Source organism: Setaria viridis, chromosome 9 (genome assembly GCF_005286985.2).
Source record: "Setaria viridis chromosome 9, Setaria_viridis_v4.0, whole genome shotgun sequence".
NCBI classification, from domain to species: Eukaryota; Viridiplantae; Streptophyta; class Magnoliopsida; order Poales; family Poaceae; genus Setaria; species Setaria viridis.
Window position 1 is genome coordinate 34,764,707 of NC_048271.2, and position 20,349 is coordinate 34,785,055.

At 46.1% G+C, this 20,349-nt stretch overlaps 2 protein-coding genes and 1 long non-coding RNA gene across 3 annotated transcripts; 1 reads left to right on the forward strand and 2 right to left on the reverse strand.

Moving 5' to 3' along the window:
- Positions 1–7,422: 7,422 nt before the first annotated feature.
- On the forward strand, positions 7,423–8,384 carry LOC117835768 (protein SAMBA). Its single transcript, XM_034715090.2, has 3 exons — positions 7,423–7,709; positions 7,782–7,892; positions 8,153–8,384. The coding sequence occupies exons 1-3, from the start codon at positions 7,595–7,597 to the stop codon at positions 8,224–8,226; spliced, it is 300 nt and encodes a 99-aa protein (XP_034570981.1). The 5' UTR covers positions 7,423–7,594; the 3' UTR covers positions 8,227–8,384.
- Positions 8,385–13,142: 4,758 nt separating this feature from the next.
- On the reverse strand, positions 13,143–14,340 carry LOC117836504 (uncharacterized). The gene is made up of 3 exons (XM_034715945.2): positions 13,939–14,340; positions 13,776–13,844; positions 13,143–13,673 (listed from the first exon to the last, which is right to left on the reverse strand). Exons 1-3 carry the CDS (start codon positions 14,165–14,167, stop codon positions 13,585–13,587), a joined length of 387 nt encoding a protein of 128 aa, XP_034571836.1. The 5' UTR covers positions 14,168–14,340; the 3' UTR covers positions 13,143–13,584.
- Positions 14,341–16,369: 2,029 nt separating this feature from the next.
- Positions 16,370–19,915, reverse strand: LOC117838328 (uncharacterized). Its single transcript, XR_004636608.2, has 4 exons — positions 19,281–19,915; positions 19,024–19,059; positions 18,337–18,426; positions 16,370–16,817 (listed from the first exon to the last, which is right to left on the reverse strand). It is a non-coding gene; the product is annotated as an uncharacterized lncRNA (long non-coding RNA).
- Between the last annotated feature and the right edge of the window lie 434 nt (positions 19,916–20,349).

Genomic DNA, 20,349 nt, shown 5'->3' on the forward strand with positions numbered 1-20,349 from the left:
GGGCAGTCGACGGTGAAGTGACCTGGCTTGCCACACTCAAAGCAGTTGTTGTTGTTCCTTCGTCGGTTCTTGCGGTTGTCATTAAAGCGCATGAACCGCCTCGTGATCAAAGTGAGCTCCTTGTCGTCAAGAAACCTCCAACTGCTCCTTTGAAACAGATACCAAACAGGTCCCTCCCTCTCCCAAGTCGCAGCTGGATGCCGGCACCGCCGATGGAAGCACTGCCCTCGTCGCGAAGTCTGGGGCAAGTCTCGACGCGCACGTTGAAGAAATACACCCACAACAGGAAGTTCGCCTGCACGCCGAGGAAGCACTCACAGAAGGTGATGAAGGCGGCGAAGTGGAGCAACCTGTTAGAGTTAAGGTGTCACAGCTCTAGCTTGTAATGGTGGAGGAGCGTCCGGAGAAATGGATGCACCGGCAAGCCGAGCCCCCGCTCATAGAACAGAGTGAAGACCACAGTCTCACCGGTTAAGGCTCAGGGAAGGATTCCCCCTAGGGAAGACTCCACCCAGATTCCTCCTGCAGAAGGAGGAATCCCTTGTTGACGAGGCCACGGATCCGAGCGAAGGTAATCTCTGAGCGGTGCCAGGAACCCATGGCACGACGGTGGTGGAGTCAAAGGTGCAGCAAGCCCTAGTGTGTGCAGTGTCAAGGAGTGAGCGGCATGCGGATGCGAGATGAGGAAGGAGGGGAGAAGGAATAGAGCCCTATCGCCCCCCAGACGACTTATAAAGGAGGAGGAGAGGAACTGACGGGATGTACGCAGGTGCAACAGGGCCTGCCACTACCCGTGCCAAAACGAGGGAAGCGGAACCGCCAGTGGTAAGGATAGGGTGGATCCTAACGGCGTGAAGTCACGGGGTGACCCTTCAACTTCTGCGAGCAGCGCTAGTGCATTGCATGGTAGGATGCGGCCCTGCAAAAGGGATATTAGCCCATTGGGCCGAAGGAATGAAAGAAATCGCCAGCCCAAAAAACAAGCACATGGATCAAAAGTTAAAGCGAGGATACAAGACACGAATTTATACAAGTTCGGGCTGCCAGAGTAGCGTGATACTATACGTCCTGTTTGGCGTGTTGTATATTACGCTCTACGCTTGGGTGTTGTGTAGCCTGATTGTTGGCTATTGATGATGGTTCTCTATGAGGTCTTCGGCTACCGATCTAGGGACCCCTGCCCTCCTTTATATACTCCTTGGGGCGAGATTACTAATCCGTTACAAGGAGGAGTCCTAGTAGGATTACTGGGGAATTCTAGTAGGAATCCGCCTTCTTCATTCCTTGCAGGTACTGGGGATCTATCCCTGACAAACCCCCGAGCGTTTCATAGTCGAATGCAGCAGTCTTCGAGTACTTTTTAGATCCTTGCCAAGTAGTTTAGTGCTTCTCGAGTACTTTGTCTAGCTAAATCTTCAAAGTTTTTCAAAGCTTCCATGAGGCTATGGTGTGCTCAAGCCTTGATAATCTTGATTTTGTAATCTTCATCTTTGGAATGTGATATGGAGGGCGGTGAAAGTCGCACTCCATATGGAGTAGCCCTCGAGCCTTAGGTTGAATCAAAGAATCAGGCTGAGAGTTAATAAAATCTTGAAAAAATCAAGTGTTGGGTGTAGCTTATCAGCCCCCGAGCCTTGGAATGATTACATAATCAATTCAAGGGTCTAGTGAGCTTTAGTTTTCACGACAGTCGTCGTCTAAGTAGTTTTGCGGTGTCCAGCCCCCGAGCTTATGCACCAGGTAAGCCGTAGGAGCCACGTCAAGTAGTTATTTGGCGCTTAGCCCCCGAGCTTAGAAGCTAACTGAGCCACTGGAGTACGTTGAGCGTCCTGAAGAGTCGTCGTCCCGTCGTCAAAGCTTGACTTGAAAAAAAAAACATACATTATGTAGAATATTTGTAGAATATTGAAACTACTAAAATTTATTCAGTGATGAGTGTAATGTAAATGTTGTGCGTCATGCTCTTATTTTGACCATATTTTTCCTGAGTAGTTAGCCTATTACATTTAGGCTCTCAGTCCCTATTTAGCCATTGCCACCGCGTGTGAGATCTTTGTCGCGTGTACACGTACTAGCACTGCTGCTACGGAGATCTTTGTCTCGTGTCCTAGCATTTAGGCATGACTGAAAATTCAAGGCTTTCATGGATTAAGGTGTGTTCTGCTCGAGGAGATTAGTGACCGCTAAAAGGAGAGACAACAAAAATAAGTAGTCGACATTGCGACAAAAAGAGAGCGCGATTGCGTGTAAAGTAGTCATTGAGACATTTCTGCCTTTTAGCGAGAAGAGCGCGTGTTGCCACGCATAGGATTTGTGCCTCCTTATGGTGTAGCTCCTGTAAGCCTCCAGCACTCAATGCACCAAGCTCGTGGCCATAGCCTCCTAATTTGATGTACTTAGCCTATGGCAGTCGGTCAACATACCCCAGGAATAGTCAACATGGTGTAGCTCCAAAGGGTAATTCCCATCGAGAAGCGTATGAATAGTCGACATGGTGTAGCTCCAAAGGGTAATTCCCATCGAGAAGCGTATACAAATAAGTACTCAGCGCGTTGCCCATCATGTGAAAAATAAGCCAAAAAAATTATATGAAATAATTTAAAAAGTAACTTAGCTTGATTCGTGGATGATTGTCGATGAAGCCGTAGTGGTCGTCGTGAAGCCGCGACAGTTGTTGATGAAGCCGACTAGCTGGAGTCAATTCTAACTAGTTGTTGATCATGTGGAACCCGCCCTCGACTAGTTTGTAGTCGAGACAAGAAGTTTCAGGTAGTCGCTATTGTGTCGCCAAGCGTTCTGGTGAAGCCAGCGTAGTCATGCATGCTGAAGTTCCACGTGCATTTCTTGAGTACGTGTATGAAGAGGAACAGATCTCCTGGTAGTCTTCCTAGTACGTGTATTGAAACTCCAAAAAGTAGCCTTGCACAAAGAGTACTCAAGTTGATAGTTTCCTCAGCGCACGAGTAGTAGATGGAATATTGATTGGCCTTCATTGCTTTAGTATAGGATTCAACAACTGGAGGCAGTTAGCTTCAGATGCATCGTCGGTGACTTCGACTCGAAGATGGAAAAATAATTCCGTCGGTATTTTTCCTTCTCACGGGTGTGGAGCAGTAGCGTATCATCAGCCTTGAGCGACGCACGGAGCCACAGAGGATGGTCAGCTATAGCAGTGCAACCAGTGTTGTAGCTTTTTGCATGAAAACAAGCCAACAACCAATTGATCTCCCACAAGCTTCTCGTATCCGCTTCGAATTGGAACCTGACGACTTACTTCTCATCAAGTAGATTGATTTTGAAGATGAGATCCTTCAAGCTCGCTCAATGATCTCGACGATCACCCCTGCCTGGCACACCAGATGTCGGTGTTTTATACCTAGCAACCTACCAAGGGGTATCCCGAGGTAATAGATTGGTTGGTGGGGCATCGCCGGACCTGGAACTCAAAGGTAAAAGCGAGGACACAAGATACGGATTTATACAGGTTCAGGCTGCCAGAGTAGCGTAATACCCTACGTCCTATTTGAGGTGTTGTATTTTGCGCCCTGTGTTTGGGTGTTGCGTAGCCTGATTGTTGGCTATTGATGATGGTTCTCTATGAGGTCTTCACCTACCGATCTAGGGACCCCTACCCTCCTTTATATACTCCAGGAGGCAGGATTACTAGTCGGTTACAAGGAGGAATCCTAGTAGGATTACAAGGGAATTCTAGTAAGAGTCCGCCTTCTTCCTTCCTTGCGGGTACTGGGATCTATCCCCGACAGCCGTCGCCCGTTAGGACGACGAGGTAGGAAAACAGCTGCCGGTGTTACAACCGCGGTGGAATGAGGTAGCAAAGCTCCTCGCCGACCTTTTGCTAGCATCAGCAGCCTGCCTAAAAGGAAGCTCCTTTCAAACAGACTCAAAAGGAAGCATTTACCCCGACCATTACACAAGGGGCAATCAAAGGCTGGGAGGAGAGCTAGGATAAGGCCCATCGCTCAATCGGCCCCCCGGTGGGAAGCACCGGATGAAGATGGGGAGCCATCCGCGATGGTACCTGGACAAACGCCAGCGCCCACTAGGACGACACCCACGGCTGACCAAGTGTCCCTAGATCAACCGTGGATATCAACACAACTGGCCATCTCACCAATGAAATGGCCAATAGTACTGACGAGATGGCCAATAGTATTAGGGGCGGCATGGAAGCTGTCCTTAAACGGACCGCCCCGCTGCCTCCACACGCCTTCGTCACAGCCCTCCGCTTGCCGACATTCTCCTATCACCTAAGGCAGAACCACACCCATGGTTTGAGGCCAGTGGTCCCGTCGGGAGGCCTCCCTTCACCGGACGAAGAGAAGAACACCATCTCCTCCGGAGTGCTAAGATGGATGAGAGGAGGGGGACGTTGCTCCCCCCATTTATATCCAACCACAGCTATGCACAGATGATAGAAGGTCCTTCCCAAAGGCGCAGTCTCCATGGCGCCCGCGTATGGAAAATGCACCCCCCTGACCGGACAGGCGAGAAGAGTAATTGGATGCAATTACAAGTCGCCCTAACAGGATGTGGAGTAGAAAACCATCCCATCGCAACTTGATTATAGTAAAATAAAGGACACGCGTTGGACTGACAGGAGTGACGAAAAGAGGGACCATTGACGGGACACAATCCTTCCCTGACTTCCACTCGAAGAAGGACTCAGGAGCTACTGACAGATATCTAGATTAGGGATATCTTAATCTATCGACAAATCCGGAAGATGGTGAGATTAGTAAGAAGACGACGATTAGGCCGAAAGAAAAACCACTATCATCATTGCCCGGCTGACTGACGGTGCCCCAGAAGGAGGCTCGGGAACCGAGATAAACAGGCTGCTAGCCTGGTCCAAGTTACCAAGCGAAGGCCGAGGCGCAACGATGGGCCAGGTCTACCACGTCCCTAGGGCGTGGCTAGGTCTGCCTGATATAACAACCGCACCGGCGCTCGCGTGGACCGAGATGAGGAAACGCGGGCTGGCCAGTCGGACGCACCATATTATGTGCCTAGGAGGGCACGACAACTGCTTCAAGATAAAGATCCCTAGTCGGTGACGGCGTCGCAATGCTGTACCCGGTCATGCCCATCCAGTTTTCGTCCACCATCATGGCGACGCCAGGTGATGAGACTGATGGCAAGCGCCGCCCTCGGATACCTGTAGGGGCCGAGTTCGGTGACCGAGGTGACTGAACGAAGGGGCCCGGACAAAGGTTTCAACGGAAGTCAAGCGAGGAGAAGCCCCGACTGAGGGATAGGGCCCACGACCACCGGTCGGAGGGAGATGCCCGACTGAATAAGAGGACGCAACCGAGAATGTAACCCCCTCTCATGAACCGTGTATATAAAGGCATGGGAACGAGAAAGGGATTCGATCCTCATTAGAACACATATGCATATAAACTTAGTCCTCGAGCACAGGAAATAAAGAAGTTGTGCCACGAATTGGACGTAGGACGGATTGCATGAACCAGTATAAATCTCTTGTGTCTTGCGAGCTAACCCATCCGAGGATTCACGCGGAAAATCTTCACTAGTTGACGCTACTAAATGTCGACATACAGGTCGGTTGATTTACAAGAATACTAATCGGATATGACTAGAGGAGTTCCACACTTATTACAACGAGCACTTTCTTAATCCTCGACTAGTTCTTGCATTTCCATATAGACTACACCGTCCTGCGCCATGTTCTTCGTATCAAATGTGTCTCGGTATCGGGCCCCATATTTGGTACTGTCCAAACTTACCTATAAATGTATGTACGACAGCCGATGAAACTGAAGATAAATATCCCGACAAGACAAGTGAATGATTTCGCATTATGAAAGGGTGGCATTTTCTCTGTCCGTAGTGCTTATCGCCTTGCAGTCCATGAGTTCACGAAGGAGCAGAACGTGGGATCGTCAAGTAACCAGGGCGTTGGTGATCGCAAAATATGGGCATCGATCTGGACTACACCTGTTCCTCAAAAAAAAAAATCTTTGCTTGGAGATTGGCCAGAGATGCCTTGGCCACCATGGAGAACAGAAAGAGAAGAAATTTAGAAGTGGATAGCTCCTGGAGACTTTGTGGCTTGGAAGAGGAGGATGCTTTCCATGCTGTCATCTCGTGTACTAAAGTTAGAGCTCTTCGACAGGCACTACGAAAGAGTTGGGAGATTGCACCTGAACAAAAGTTCATGAAATCGGGTCCAGAATGGCTGTTACTTCTGCTAACTGATCTCAGTCTAGAGGAGAGGGCCCAGACCCTATTTCTCTTATGGCGTGCATGGCGCATACGCAACGATGCAGTACATGGCAAGGGGGACTGCTCTATTTCAGGGTCTGTACGCTTTCTGGTAAATTACTGGGAAACATTATTACAAATCCGGCATGATAAGGAAACTGACATAAAGGGCAAAGGGCCAAAGTTGGATGTTTGGAAAAGGAAGTCAAATGGTTCTGATCGGCATTCAGTGGCTTCCAAGAAGTCCTCCTGGTCGCCTCCCCCTGTCGACTGGGTGAAACTAATCGTGGATGGATCGTTCTGTGAGCAAACAGGTGAAGCAAGTCTTGGAGTTGTCATCGGCGACCATGATGCTCATGTTTTACTGTCCTCTTGGCGTATTCTCCGTGATTGGTCTTTGCTTGCCGTGAGGGTGTCCAACTGGCAGCTGAATGGATTGAAAAGCCTACTATCATTGAATCAGATTGCTCCAACGTGGTTGCTCATCTTAAGTTAAGCTCTGAAGATCGATCAAGATGGCATTTCTTGCATGAGGAGGTCAAGGGAGCATTGAGGCTCTTGCTAGTCATGTATTGTGAAAATTAGAAGGGAGCTTGCCGATTTTGCTAGACATACGGTGCATTGTGCCACGTGGTGTTTCAGAGCCCCACTTTGTGTACAGGGAGTGTTTGGATCTTAGTCCGGACTAATTCATGTCACATCAAATATTTAGAGGCTAATTAGAAGGACTAAACATGAGCTAATTATAAAAACTAATTACACAGATGGAGGCTAATTCACGAGAAGAATCTATTAAACCTAATTAATCCATCATTAGCACATATTTAATGTAGCATCACATTGTCAAATCATGGACTAATTAGGCTTAATAGATTCTTCTCGCAAATTAGTCTCCATATCTGTGCAATTAGTTTTGTAATTAGTCTATGTTTAATACTCCTAGTTAGTATCTAAACATTTGATGTGATAGGAATTTTAGGAGGGAAGAAACAAACACTCCCTTAATCAATTTTGACTGTAATTTGTTGCATACTGAATGAATGAAGTACTCTCTTTCCGGAAAAAAAAACTTTCATATTTTGGCTTCGCAGAATTGTGGCACTTTTTTTTCCCGAAAAGAATTGTGGCACTTCGGCGTGACAATCTAACGGTCTGACCCATCTGAACGTGTTTCAATTTTACTCGTGTGAAAGGGCGCTTCCCCTTGCTCCTAACAGGCCGCCGGGCCAGCGACAAGCCGACGCCTCCTCGTCCAATCCGTCAGCTCCCAGTCGGCGAGGTCGAGCTCAGAGGCGCGCCGCTGGTTCCTTACAGCCGGAGCAGTCGGGCCCGAGAGGGGAGGGCGTAGATGAGCTCGCCGGCGAGGTCGACCGTATCGGCGGCGAGCGGAGGTGCCGTCTCCGCAGCGGAAGACGTCGCGGATTCCATCGACGCGCTCTACCGCAAGGACGAGGCCGTGGCTGGTAAGACGCCTCCCTTTTCGTGCAAGCCCTAGCTTGGGTGGCTGACCGATTGGGTTATCCCTTTCCGCGCAGAACTGAAGTCGGAGGTGATGGAGGCGCTGCAGAGGGAGGTGAGATCGCTTGATGACGACAGCTGGATGTTCGCCGCGCCACGGTCCCGCATCAACCTCGTCTCCAGGCCCGGTAAGAACAGAAAAGTATGAAGGGATTTCTCCTGAAATTGGTTGCAGTATGTACATAGTTTTGTGGTCTGTTGTTTTATTGAATATGTCTATGGTCCAATGGAGTGAAGACCAGTTTAGTGCTCTATAGGTCAGTGAGCATTGTATGCTCCTGAATCAATTGCCTGATTGATTGGGCTGCTGCTAGGTGATGGTTGGGGTTGTTCACAGTTGTGACTTACAAGTTTTATTTGTTCCCCTATGGGGGCATGTCTTTATCAGGTGCTTACCTGCCGAAGCAACAAGGGAAACTCGTGGAATTGGGTCAAGCATCTAAGAAAACAAGGAACTTCTAGGGCATAGATGTATGTGGTTGCAGGAAGCCTACTCCATGATGATTAATGAAGGCACCTATGTTCTGTAGTATCAAGGATGATTGGATCCAGTTTTAAACCATCTAGTTGATTCCTGATAATTCAGTTTCAGGCACTGTTCATGACTTGTGCCTTTCCTATCTTTTGCATACTCAGCTTGCCTTATTTTTCATTCATCTCTTCCTTCTTTTAGTATGATGAAACAAGATGCAGGACAGGATACATCTCAGAGGTACTCAGGTACAATATGCCACTTATGTAGGCGAGACTCTAGACATCAAATACATTGATAAACACATTCTTGAACACTAAGTTTTGATGCCTTTAGTCCTCACCATCACCAAATTGGATGCATATTATTTAGTGATCCTAATTTCTTACTCTGATACTATTTGATTATACCTACGTTACCAATCAACAATAAAAAGGCCATAGACAAAACTTCATTTCCCAAACACTTCTGTTACCCCAATGTATCAAATTGGACTTGAAAATGAATGTGCAGTGTTTTGCTGTTTTATTAGGGCTATGCACTTTTGGTTTATAAATTATGTTGCTCAATAGACAATGTTGGGGTGTTCTTTGCTGTTACTGACAGCAAGGCACTTGACAGCTAGACTGTATGACGATTCTTGGGGTTTCTATTTTTTTGGTTGTTTTTTTCTTTCAAGTGTGAATGAATGCTAATATGCACTCTATATGCCATGTTGAACAATGCATATGGATAAGGAAAACTGTAATTAGTAGCTTAATACTATGGTCCAGAAATTAGAAATGCCTAGGGATTCAGATTGGTGTGAGTGATGTAGTATAGTGGTCAGGCTTTGAGGCCTTAAGAAAGAGCTTTTTGCTAGCTCCTACAAAGGAAGTTGGCTTTGCACCTGTTATTTCTTCCAGGGTTAGTGCTTATTGTCAGTAGCTATCTTTCACTGAAGAATGATGCTTCAACTTGAAGTTAAGTAGTTGACTTTGCGAATGCATTTTCCACCATGGGTATAGGAGACAGCAAAAAGTTGAAAAAACTATCCATCAAACACTAAGTTTTTCTGTTTGTGGTCCTCACGATCACCAGCATTGCAATACATCAACATGTCAGATTTCTATCAGTTGTTGAGTTGAAAGCTTGCAAGATAAAAATTCATCCCTCGTCGTAACTACATTAAAACATAGATTTATTATTTAAATTTGATCATCTTTTTAGTATGGCAGTCTTACATGCCTGATTCTGATATATTTGGTGCCTGCTTATGAACATATAACTTAGCGTTACACGGACATTTTTGTTAACCTAACAGACGGTGTTAGACATTCACAATGAATGTGCAGTGTCCTGCATTTTTATTAGGGCTATGTGCCATTGGTTTTATAAATCATTTTGCTTGATTGATAATGTCCATGTGTTCTCCAGTGAAAACAAGGCACACGAGAATTATATTAGGCTGTATGACGATTCCAGTGTGTCGTATAATATTTACTTCTTTTGAAATGTCTAATATGCACTTTATGCTATGTTGGACACAGGCAATGCTATGAACAAAACTGGGGAAACTGTAGTAGTAACAGTAGCTTGATATGATGGCCCACAACTTAGAAATGGCAGGCTTCAGATTGGCGTGAATGATGTATGCAGTATGGTACACACTATAGCTTTCTTATTTAGGCCATGCTTTCAGACTTTTGGAAGGAATTTTTTTGCTAGTGCGCACAAAAGAAGTTGGTTATGCACCAGTCATTTCTTGCTGAGGTGATGTTTGTTGTCAGTAGCCATGTTCTTTTGAGATGATGCTTCAAGTTGTTGACTTTGTGAGTGTATTTGCCAATTGTCTCATGAGTATAGAGCAGTGAATATAATGGAAGAAACTGGACACTTATTTTTTCTTTTCTTAAATGGATTTTTCGTATAATATAGTAGCCTATAATGTTCAGGTAAGTTGTATGATGCCACTTCTGGTGAAGTCCGCCTGAAAGTAGGTCATAATCAATTTTACTTATAGATGTACTGATGCTTTTGCCTGTACCCCGAACTAGCGAAAACACAGAATAATTGTAGCCTTTGCCTAAAGACACCTCTAGTCAACATAATGTCACGTCTTTTTTCCCCCTCTCATTTGAACTATTGACTGGTTATTAGTCAGTCATTCTCTTTCTATTGTATCTGTAACATTATTGTGAATTTTAGATCCATTTTTAGTCTGGCATACACGCTGCCCTATGCCCCTATGGTTGTTTTGACTCTTTGTATTAGTCTATGCCTGTATTGTATCCATCCTCTTCATTATCATGTTATTGTTGACCTTAAAGCTATGTTACATAAATAGACTAAGAAGCAAATAAAACAAAAACTCTAATCTTAAATGCTAGGAAGTAATGTGATTATTACAGTAGGCTCTTTTGATCATTTGGAAAAAAGAGAGTGCTGAATCTTTGGTAATAGCAAACTAATACATCAAGATTTGCTTGTTTTAATATTAGCTGATAGCATGATATTGAGCATTTGCATGCCGGCAGATCCATTTGTATCTGCTTTCTGTTTTGAGGCCCTAGCTGTGCTAGTGATGTTCTATGGTTGCTGAGGTCAGTTTATTTAATTTCCTGATGTCTGTACCTTGTTGGCATACTATTGTTGATTTTCAGTTTGAAGTTTGTGGTGCTGAGGGTCCACATTATGTTATGGGAGTGGCGTCAGGATATGAGGCTTTTTTGTGTTATATGCTGGGTGTCGGTGGATAATCTGGAGTAATGGACAGTAGGTAGCACGAGTAAGATCTTTTCTGCTCTCCTGCAGTCACAGCATCATTGCTTGATGACTATCTCGTGAAGCTTGTGCTGCTGAGAGCATTGCCAGTTGCCGCTGGGGAGGTGTGCCTGTGCTTACTGCCATGCTAGGCGCCGACACCGATGCTGCCATTTAAACCTGCCTTCTATATTTCTTTTTTTTGAATAATCACTATTTTTCTTTTCTTTTTTTTGCTGGATGGGTTAAAGAGGAGCGTGCAGTAGTTTGTTGTCCAACAGGTGGTCACAGCATCCAAGTTGCGATCGATCCATGGGACCCGTCTTTTTTTTTCGAATAATTATCCATGGGACCCGTCTTGCTGCTGCTGTCCCGAGTCCTGACCCTGCTTCAGCCACTGTAGCCTGTAACTTCAACGCATGGGAATGGTATGATGAAGTGAAATCGCAAACGCCAAGCTGAGGAACGAAGACCTACAATGCAATGCAATGAAGCTCGCAAAAATGGTCTCGGTGTTCATCTACTCTCCTTATGGTTGCTCATAATATAGTATCTGCTGTTGCCTGTTGGCGAATGTGTTAAAGATTGTGTATGATTCGCTCTGCTTGGCCACTTGTTTGGGAGGAGGGGGCTAAATTTTAGCCCCCGTCACATCGAATATTTGGACACTAATTAGGAGTATTAAACCTAAACTAATTACAAAACTAATTACACAATCCCTAGACTAAATCGTGAGACGAATCTATTAAGCCTAATTAGTTCATGATTTGACAATGTGGTGCTACAGTAACCATTCACTAATGATGGATTAATTAGATTTAATAGATTCGTCTCGCGATTTAGCCTAGGGGTTCTGCAATTAGTTTTGTAATTAGCTTATATTTAGTCTTCCTAATTAGTATCCGAACATCCGATGTGACAGGGCTAAAGTTTAGCCCCCTCCTTCCAAACACCCCCTAATGGGTTTGATGTAGTACTGGGTTTGATGTAGGGCCTGTTTGGTTATGGATGCTTATTTATAAGTTGCTTATTTGCTTATTTGTAGTTGCTTATTTATAAGTCTAGGTGTTTGGTTTGGGTTGCTTATTTGATTGCATATGACATATTTGCCCCTGCCATCCTATTTCCCACTACCCCCAACCATTACCAGCTCAGTACAGAGGCGGCGGCGGGGGGGCGCGAGCGGCTTCGGGCAGGAGCGGCGGCGGGCGGCGGCGGGCGGCGGCGGGCGGCGGGGCGCGAGCGGCGGCGGGCGCGCGGCGCGGAGGCGGGCGGGCGGGCGGCGAGCGGGCGCAGCGGCGGCGGCCGGCGCGGAGGCGGGCGATGAGCGGGCGGCGCGGCGGCGGGCGCGGCGGCGGCGGCCGGCGCGGAGGCGCCGGCGCAACAGCGGCGGGCACAGCGGGCGGCGCGGAGGCGGCGGCGAGCGGAACCGGCGGTGGCCTGAGTGGTGACAGGATAGAGAAGAGAGAAAGGGGAGAGAGGAGAGAGAATGAGGGTAGGAGATGTAAAGTGCTCCATAAGCAACCATAAGCAACTCAAAACTTGCTTATTTGCTTATGCATAAGCAACTTATAAGCAACTCTATAAGCAAGAATGTTTGGGTTATAAGCAACTTATTTGCTTATTTTTAAGTTGCTTATGGATAAGCAAAGGAAACCAAACAGACCTACTGGTCTGCTCGGCCTTCCCAAGTTGCTCTGCTGCGTACTGACTCCTATCTGACCACTCGTCCACTCGTGCTTGGTGAAATGGTGATCAGTGAGCACTGTCCGCGCTGCTGGGGGTAGGACCACTCGACGGCTGGAGAATTTCTTGAGCCCTCGGTCGTGCTGGCTGCCTGGGCACGCACACACATGTGTGCTGCCTGGAACCAGCTCAGCTCACTCGGTCTCACACTCTCACCTTTCCCCCCGTCAGTCTGTACCACTCGTATCGAAAGCGAGGGGGAAAAAAAAGGACTAAAAGATTCAGTGGCCCTATCCACAAGACGAGCAATGTATTACGGGTGGATAATGATGTTCTCTGATAGTAGTAATTGGCCATGAATGATCAGATCAGCAGCACTTCCGGTTCCGAGTCCAAAAGGAAAAAGGAACAGCAGAAGAAAAGGCGCACTACTCATCATAACAAAAATGCCAGACGCAGGGGGAACAAAACAAAGGCGGAGTATGAACATATGATTCTGGCGATGATTTGTGGAAACCATTTCTCTTCTTTTTTTTAATCTCTCGGGCTTGAACTCTAGAACCCCAATCCACACACAATCCTACACGGGACGACGAAGCCTGCGCTGTGCACTACCATTTCTGACTTTTTTCCAGCCTGTTCGTTTCTGATTTTTTTGCAGCGCTTATGCTGCAGCTGCACGCCCAAAACAGCAAGCTGCTGGAGCCGAACGGCTGCCCATATGCATGTAATAGTAAGCTTTGGCTTCTGGCTGCACTCGCTCGCTGCAGCCATCTCCACCGAACGCAGCTGCCGCCGGAAAAAGCGAACCAGACAAAAACAAAAAGAAGAATGGCACGAAGGCAAAAAGCAAAGTGACGCTCCTCCCTTCGCTGCGTCGTCGGCGTCCAACGGCTAGCTTCGCGCCTCCTGCGCTGGCGTCACAGCATCCGCCGCGCCATCCCCAGCCTCCGCACGCGGGACTGCTTCAGCCGCCGGTACACGCCACTGGACGCCGTCGTCGCCTCGGCTGCAAACAGACACACAGCGAGAGAGAGGGAAAAAAGCGTGAGAAGTTGGCGAGATCCTGGCGTGGCAGCATCGTCGGCGGGGGAGATCCTCGGGCACCCACCTGCGCCTGCGGCGGCGGCATCGAGGGAGCGCGCGGTGACGGTGGCGGCCGCGGCCAGCACGGGCGAATCTGCACGCGCAACATCCGCCGCGGGTTCGATTACATTAGCGGGAGCGGAGCGAGCGGTGACGGCTTGCGCGGGGACGGACTGACGGGGACGTACCGGTGCGGGTGGCGGCGGCGGCGGAGGGGTCGTGGGAGAGGAGGAAGAGGACGAGGAAGCAGAGCAGCGTGAGGACGGGGACCAGGTGGATGGACCTGTCCGGCGCCGCCGGGGCCCTCGCCACCGCCGCCTTCGCCGCCTTCTCGTCCGCCGGCCCCGCCTCCTCCTCGGCCGCCGCGCTCACGCGGGAGGGCCTCCCGCCCGGCGAGCCCAGGGAGAGGCGCTGCATTGCGGCGGCGGCGGCGGCGGCGAATTTTTCTCTCTCTCTCTCTCTCTCTCTCTCTCTTCCTTTCTGTTGGTGCGATGCGTGGGGAAGGGGGGAGGGGATAGCCGTGCGCCCGTGCCGGATAGGTGCTGCGGACGTGCGGTGCGAGGTTTAACGGAGGAAGGGGGCGTGTGCATTTATCTCGCTCGTCCCACGAGGGAAGGTTTTTACTGCGCAAGGAAAGGGAGCTGGAAATGCCAGCATGTCTGTCCCGTTTTGCGTGGCCCAAGAGGAGAGGACGCGCCGGTGCTAGTGCACGTGCCAGCTGTAAATTAACGTTAAAATAAGTATTAAAAAAAGTTAAAGTCCAGGGAGCTGTAATATTTGTATCGCGCATCCTTTTGGATTTTTTATTGGCACATTTTTTGAAAAGCTCTATACGGATCCAGATGAGATTTGCTCTTCTGATCAGGAGCACTGTCACAAATCTCTTCAGGGGGAAGGCGAGGTGGTGATCTTTCAATTCCTGGCTATCAAAATCTTGTCGATATGAAGACTTACCAATAGCAGAGACAGAGTTTAACCGGATGGACGATTGATTTGAAATAATTGTGCAAGATTTTTTTACAGAAATTCTTGAATTTGCACGGAGTGCACTTCCCACTTTTACACGGATTTCTCACGGCGCAGTTGGATTTGCACGCTAGTGCAGGTAAATCTTGACTCCCATTTGTCTTCCGTTGGAGTATGAATTTACCTTCTCAAGCTCATCATCTCCCGAAAACACGGAAAACAAATCGAGACATGGCAAAAGTACCTACATTTAGTTTGTGATTTGCACAAAGTTTCTACCCGAGACTCATGAATCCAAACTAACTATGCCATCTAGAGCTAAGTGGAGAAGAAAATGCAGAGTATTAGTTTGCATCAGTTGCATGTCCCGGAGACCATAAAAGCATCTATAAAGTACCAAATTCTCCAATTATGCATGCCATCCTATTTCATGTCCGCGACAAAGCGAAATTCGTAAAATTTCAGTCGAAATTCATATTAACAAGGTGCCCTTTCGGTGAACAGTAATTTCGGTCACCACCGAAAAGACTGAATTTTGCGAAATTCATGAAATTTCAGCTGAAATTTATCACCGGTGGTAAGCCATGTTGGTTTGACCGCCTGCCACCGTGCCACCATCTAGCTCATAAAGGTCACCAAGACCGTCAATTGTAGTACTGTACGCTACACCGAGGTCCTCCATGTGTCTGGCAACTTGGGAACATGATTTTCATGGGTTCAATTTAATTTGAGGATAATAAACTGATTTCGGCAAATTAAAGATGGAAAACCTAACTTGAGCATGAATGAGTCCTATCCGACGACGAGCAAATTGGTTTGGATGGTGAATGAGCCCTAACTTTTCAAGTGCGGTGAGTTTGGTTTTCTTTCTTATTTTTCTTAAAAGAAGGTTCTCTAAGCATAATGTGTTGGAATTTGGGAGTGTCGGTGAAAACTTGTGTCGCAGTTGCATTTTTTATTTGGACATTGCTAACGTACAGCCGGCTGTAATTTAGGCCGGATGTAGAGCCGCCTAAGTTAACTTAGGGAGTGTTTGGCTCCTGCTTGCTAAAGTAGCACATGTTGCATTGAATGTTTGGATAATAATTAGAAGTATTAAATATAGACTAATTACAAAACTAATTGCACAGATGGAGTCTAATTCACAACACGAATCTATTAAATCTAATTAGTCTATGATTTGACAATATGGTGATTCACAACACGAATCTATTAAATCTAATTAGTCTATGATTTAACAATATGATACTACAGTAACCATTTACTAATGATGTGTTAATTAGCCTTAATAGATTTATTTCGCAAATTAGTCTAGGAGTTCTACAATTAATTTTATAATTAGCTCATATTTAATCCTACTAAGCTCATATTTAACCCTGCTAGGAACATCGAAGATGTGACACATAAACTAACTTTTCTGTTACGACAAAAGCCAACTTTCCTATTATGACAAAAGGCTGCTACCGCTACTTTTTTCCTTGACAAAAACTACTCCTGCACGCGCTCCCAGATGACCCACGCATTTATTTTCTACTGGAAAAAATTTGGCAGCTCTCCTAAAAGATTTCAAATGACATTGCTTCTTCACTGGAAAAAGGCAAAAACTGCCAGCTCTTGGGCAGTGGGCACTGCCGCTAGCTGAACACCAGAAAGGAAGCAACAAAATTACATAGATAATCTACTGATATGCGCTCAAAACTGTTACATTACTCCTGGGAGTGTATAGGTAATGAGGAAGGGGCCTGCAGGGAAACTGAGACTGTAACATTCTAGATTCACATAAGTTTTAGTGGCAGACATTTGCAACAAAATCTGGGACCAATCAGGCCTAGATTTCTGAGGGCGTGCTGTACCCACAAGACAGATTGGTAGATAAGCACAAGAGGGTAGCTGCTTCAATCCTTGTTGCCATGCATCTTCTCACTTTGTCATCAGCTGAGATTTAGAAAGCTTAACTTTTCGAAATTGCTTGAGGCGAACACTTTAAATACTATCTGCCAACAAAAAGCCAGTTGGAATGGTCTTTAAACCCTCGCGCAACGTCTTCCTATCTGCACTATCGATGCACTTCAAGTTTTCCCATTACTTCTGCCCACGTAATCTGCATTTACAAAGTAAAAAGTCATAGGCAAAAAGAAATTTTATTAGTAAAACAATGCAATAAAAAACTAGCTGATATGACTAATTTGCTTATTGATTTAGAATAACTTGCCTAAAATCTGAAAACCAAAAAGACACATCACCATTTAGAACATCATTCTTTTAGGTAGATATGCTTCTGATGAGACAACAAACTCTTGATACAACTAAACAATCATAACTATGACAGAAATGGCAGCGAAAGGTCCATTGGCAGAATCAAAGTTGCAAAGTAATTGTGCTAGCACAGTTTGCTGATGTAAAACAAAAGATCAAACACCAAGACGTGCACATACTCCAGCTACGAATGAGGCTGGAGAATTATAAAAAACAGATGAAAAAAAACTACTTTTGGATATGATAGTACATCACAACAATAGGGCTAAAAACACAAGGGAACCCATATATTGCTAGTCCAATCCATGTTATTGCTAATTTGACAGTATGATTAACTAGCAAAAGTTAACTGTTTTGCCTAAACCAAACCCACATTATTGCCTAGTCCAATCCATGTTATTGCTAACGAAAATACATTGTTTTGCCTAAATGTATTATGACAAAGCAAAAGACATAAAGAATACTATATCAGATTAGAGCATGAGCATACTCTTACAAAATCAATATGTTTCCTTGCTATTAAAATACTGTGTAGGAATGCCAAATTGATAGTGATAAGTTCACTGTAGAAACAAGTCAGCTCAAAATTGTGTCTAAGCCTAGGTGTACATGACATAGAGAATTGGGGTGTGGAAAATATAAAACAAGGAAACGGAAGCATGGATTAGTTAAAGAATAGCAAGGGCAGTTAGTAGCAGGATTAGAGAGCATGTAGTGCAAAAAATAAAGATGAAAAAATTGCCTACCGAAATCCATTGTTTTTCCTAGATGCACCTACGTTATTTTCTGATGAAAGCAGTAAAAAAATGCTTACTGGATTGCATTTTTTGCCTGGTTCTAAACACATTTTTTTACGGATGAAAAAGTAAAAAATATGACTGCTAGATTGAATTGTTTTTCCTGGTTCTAACCTTTGCCTGATGCAGAATGCATTCTTGCCTGATCAGAACCATAATTTTCTAAGAAAGAGTGGATGTAGAATATATACTTATATTCTTTCTAATTCAAAATCATATTATTGCCTACTAAAGTATATTGTTTTTCCTAATTCAGTAGCATATTATTGTCTAACTAAAATACATATAACATGTTGTCCAAAAAATCAGTTCCAGTCTATCAGTCACAACCACATGTATCGAAAAAGAGCATACTGCATATCAGAGGCATATAATGAAAGCTGAGCCTTCTAGTTGCATCGTATCTCTGCATATAACTTCTTTCCCATGACTAACCACTGTACTCCTGACACTTTTTCTATATTGCTATACTACTTTACTGAACAAAAAAACACAAACATTAGCACATCACTCCAATTTGTGACCTTGTAATACCACCCAGAATGCAGCGAAAGCAATGTGTTTTACCTCCTTGCCACAATCCATTAACTTCATGCTTCCATTTCCTAAGATGCATCAAGCTATGACCAGTGAAACCAACACATGGTACTCTGAACTCTGAAAGTGCAAGGGGAGAAGTGAAATGTGAGCAGGTTGTTCTTAAGAGGAGGCAGATTGAGATGAGACCATGATCACCACCTAAAAGAAAAAAGGTGATTGTGTTTTTGTGGCACATCAGACTGAAGTTTGTTGAGTTAAATAGGACAAGTTCTATACAAGCTAACGTTATAGTCTTCTCAGTGGTTTATCCATGCAAGCAAAAGGTGTGTTATTGACCACGGTTTCTAGTTATCGACCTCAATCTTCTAACCTTCTATTCAGGTTAGAATGGAAGGACTAGAAGCCTTAATCAGGACGATATGGCAAGGTTTTGTTAGGCTCTACCATTGGCAGTACACAAGCTTAAATGCATGAGCTGCTATCTATTCCACTCACTGTCAGTCTCTCACTAAAATTCTTATTCAATGAAACTTGAGCTAGCTAAACCATTTGCAAAGGAATGGACACATGAAAATTTTCTGAAAATTACTCCCTCCCTCCCTCTTATCTTTAGAGCAGTAGTTTAGAAGTATAAGGTAGAGTAATGTCATCTGCATACTAGTGTGAACTATAGTACTACAAGAAGCCATATGACATCGGTATTGGTTACTATACCTCAGGCTCTGCATGATCTGGTGGTTGGCATTGTGACTGGAACATGGAAAGATAAAAAATGTCAGTTATGTTTGTGTCAGATCCATGAGCAGGAGGACGAGCTAAGGACGTAGCAGCAATTTACAAATCAGGATGTCTACTCATAAACAACTACCCTGATCTTCTCGTTGTCTGATTCCAGCTGAACGACCCCAACGAGACCTAGCTCAAAACAGGATGTGCAATAACGGGAAATGAGGGGAATAAAAGGATGCAACCTTGGTTTCAACGATGTGGGGAACTCGTTGACGATGAGGGAATAAATGCAGGGGAGCCTGGCAAGGCCCTCGAGCCGCCTCAACTCGTGGATTGGGTGGCGCCTGCTCAGATCCGTCGCTCCGACGAGCGGATCGGACGCCATTTGCTCGGATCCGATCGTCAGAGCTGTGTTTCACGCCACCGCGCCTCATGTCACCTTATTCCCGCCGCATATCGCCGGAGGCCGGCCCTCGCCGACGCTGCCGTGCCTTGCGTCACCCGCTCCCACCGCAGTCGCCTGAGGTCGGCCCTCACCAGCGCCATCGCGTTCCAACCACTGAATCACTCCTCTCCCACTGCCGGATCTCAACGCTGCCGCCGCCGCTCCGCCACCACAACAGCGGCACACATCGGGCGCGAGTCCGAGCCTCCTCCTCCTCCTCCATGGCGAGGAGTGGACACAAGGCTGACCGCCTCCTCCGTGGTGAGCGGCAGTCGTAACTCGCGAGCCCATGAAACCCTAGTGCCATCGGAGCTAGATGATAGAATAGGAGGCGGGCAGGCGGCGGACATCAGAGCGTGTGATGCCTGCGGGGAAGAGATGGTGAACGAGGAAGAAAATGTGCCGAGGATAATGTTGTGTGTGAGAGCCACTGGATGATAGATGAGCGACGGATATATGCGGCTGTGCAGTTGGACAAAAATACAGCCGGGCATGGTGAAGTCATTACCCAGTTGCATTTTTTATTTTTTTCAAAGGAAGGTTCTATCTTGGCAACCATCAAATATTGGATGGAAAAGTTACTGAAATTAACAAGATAAAGTGAACGTTCGGCTGATTTTGGGAGGGATCCAACGAGTCACGTTAATATATGATTGTTTTGGATGGAGCATCATCCGTAAACACAGAACGTTTCAGTAGAACCGCAATTGCGCTCCCTATCGACTGCAATCGTATCCCATTATCGCTCCTTTTTCTCGCGGCCCCTGCACACAGCAGTCGACGATGCGATTCTCTTCTTGCAGTCGTCCTTCCCGGCCGCATTCTCACTATGATAGAGTGTCGTGCTCGTGAATGCCAAAAATGGA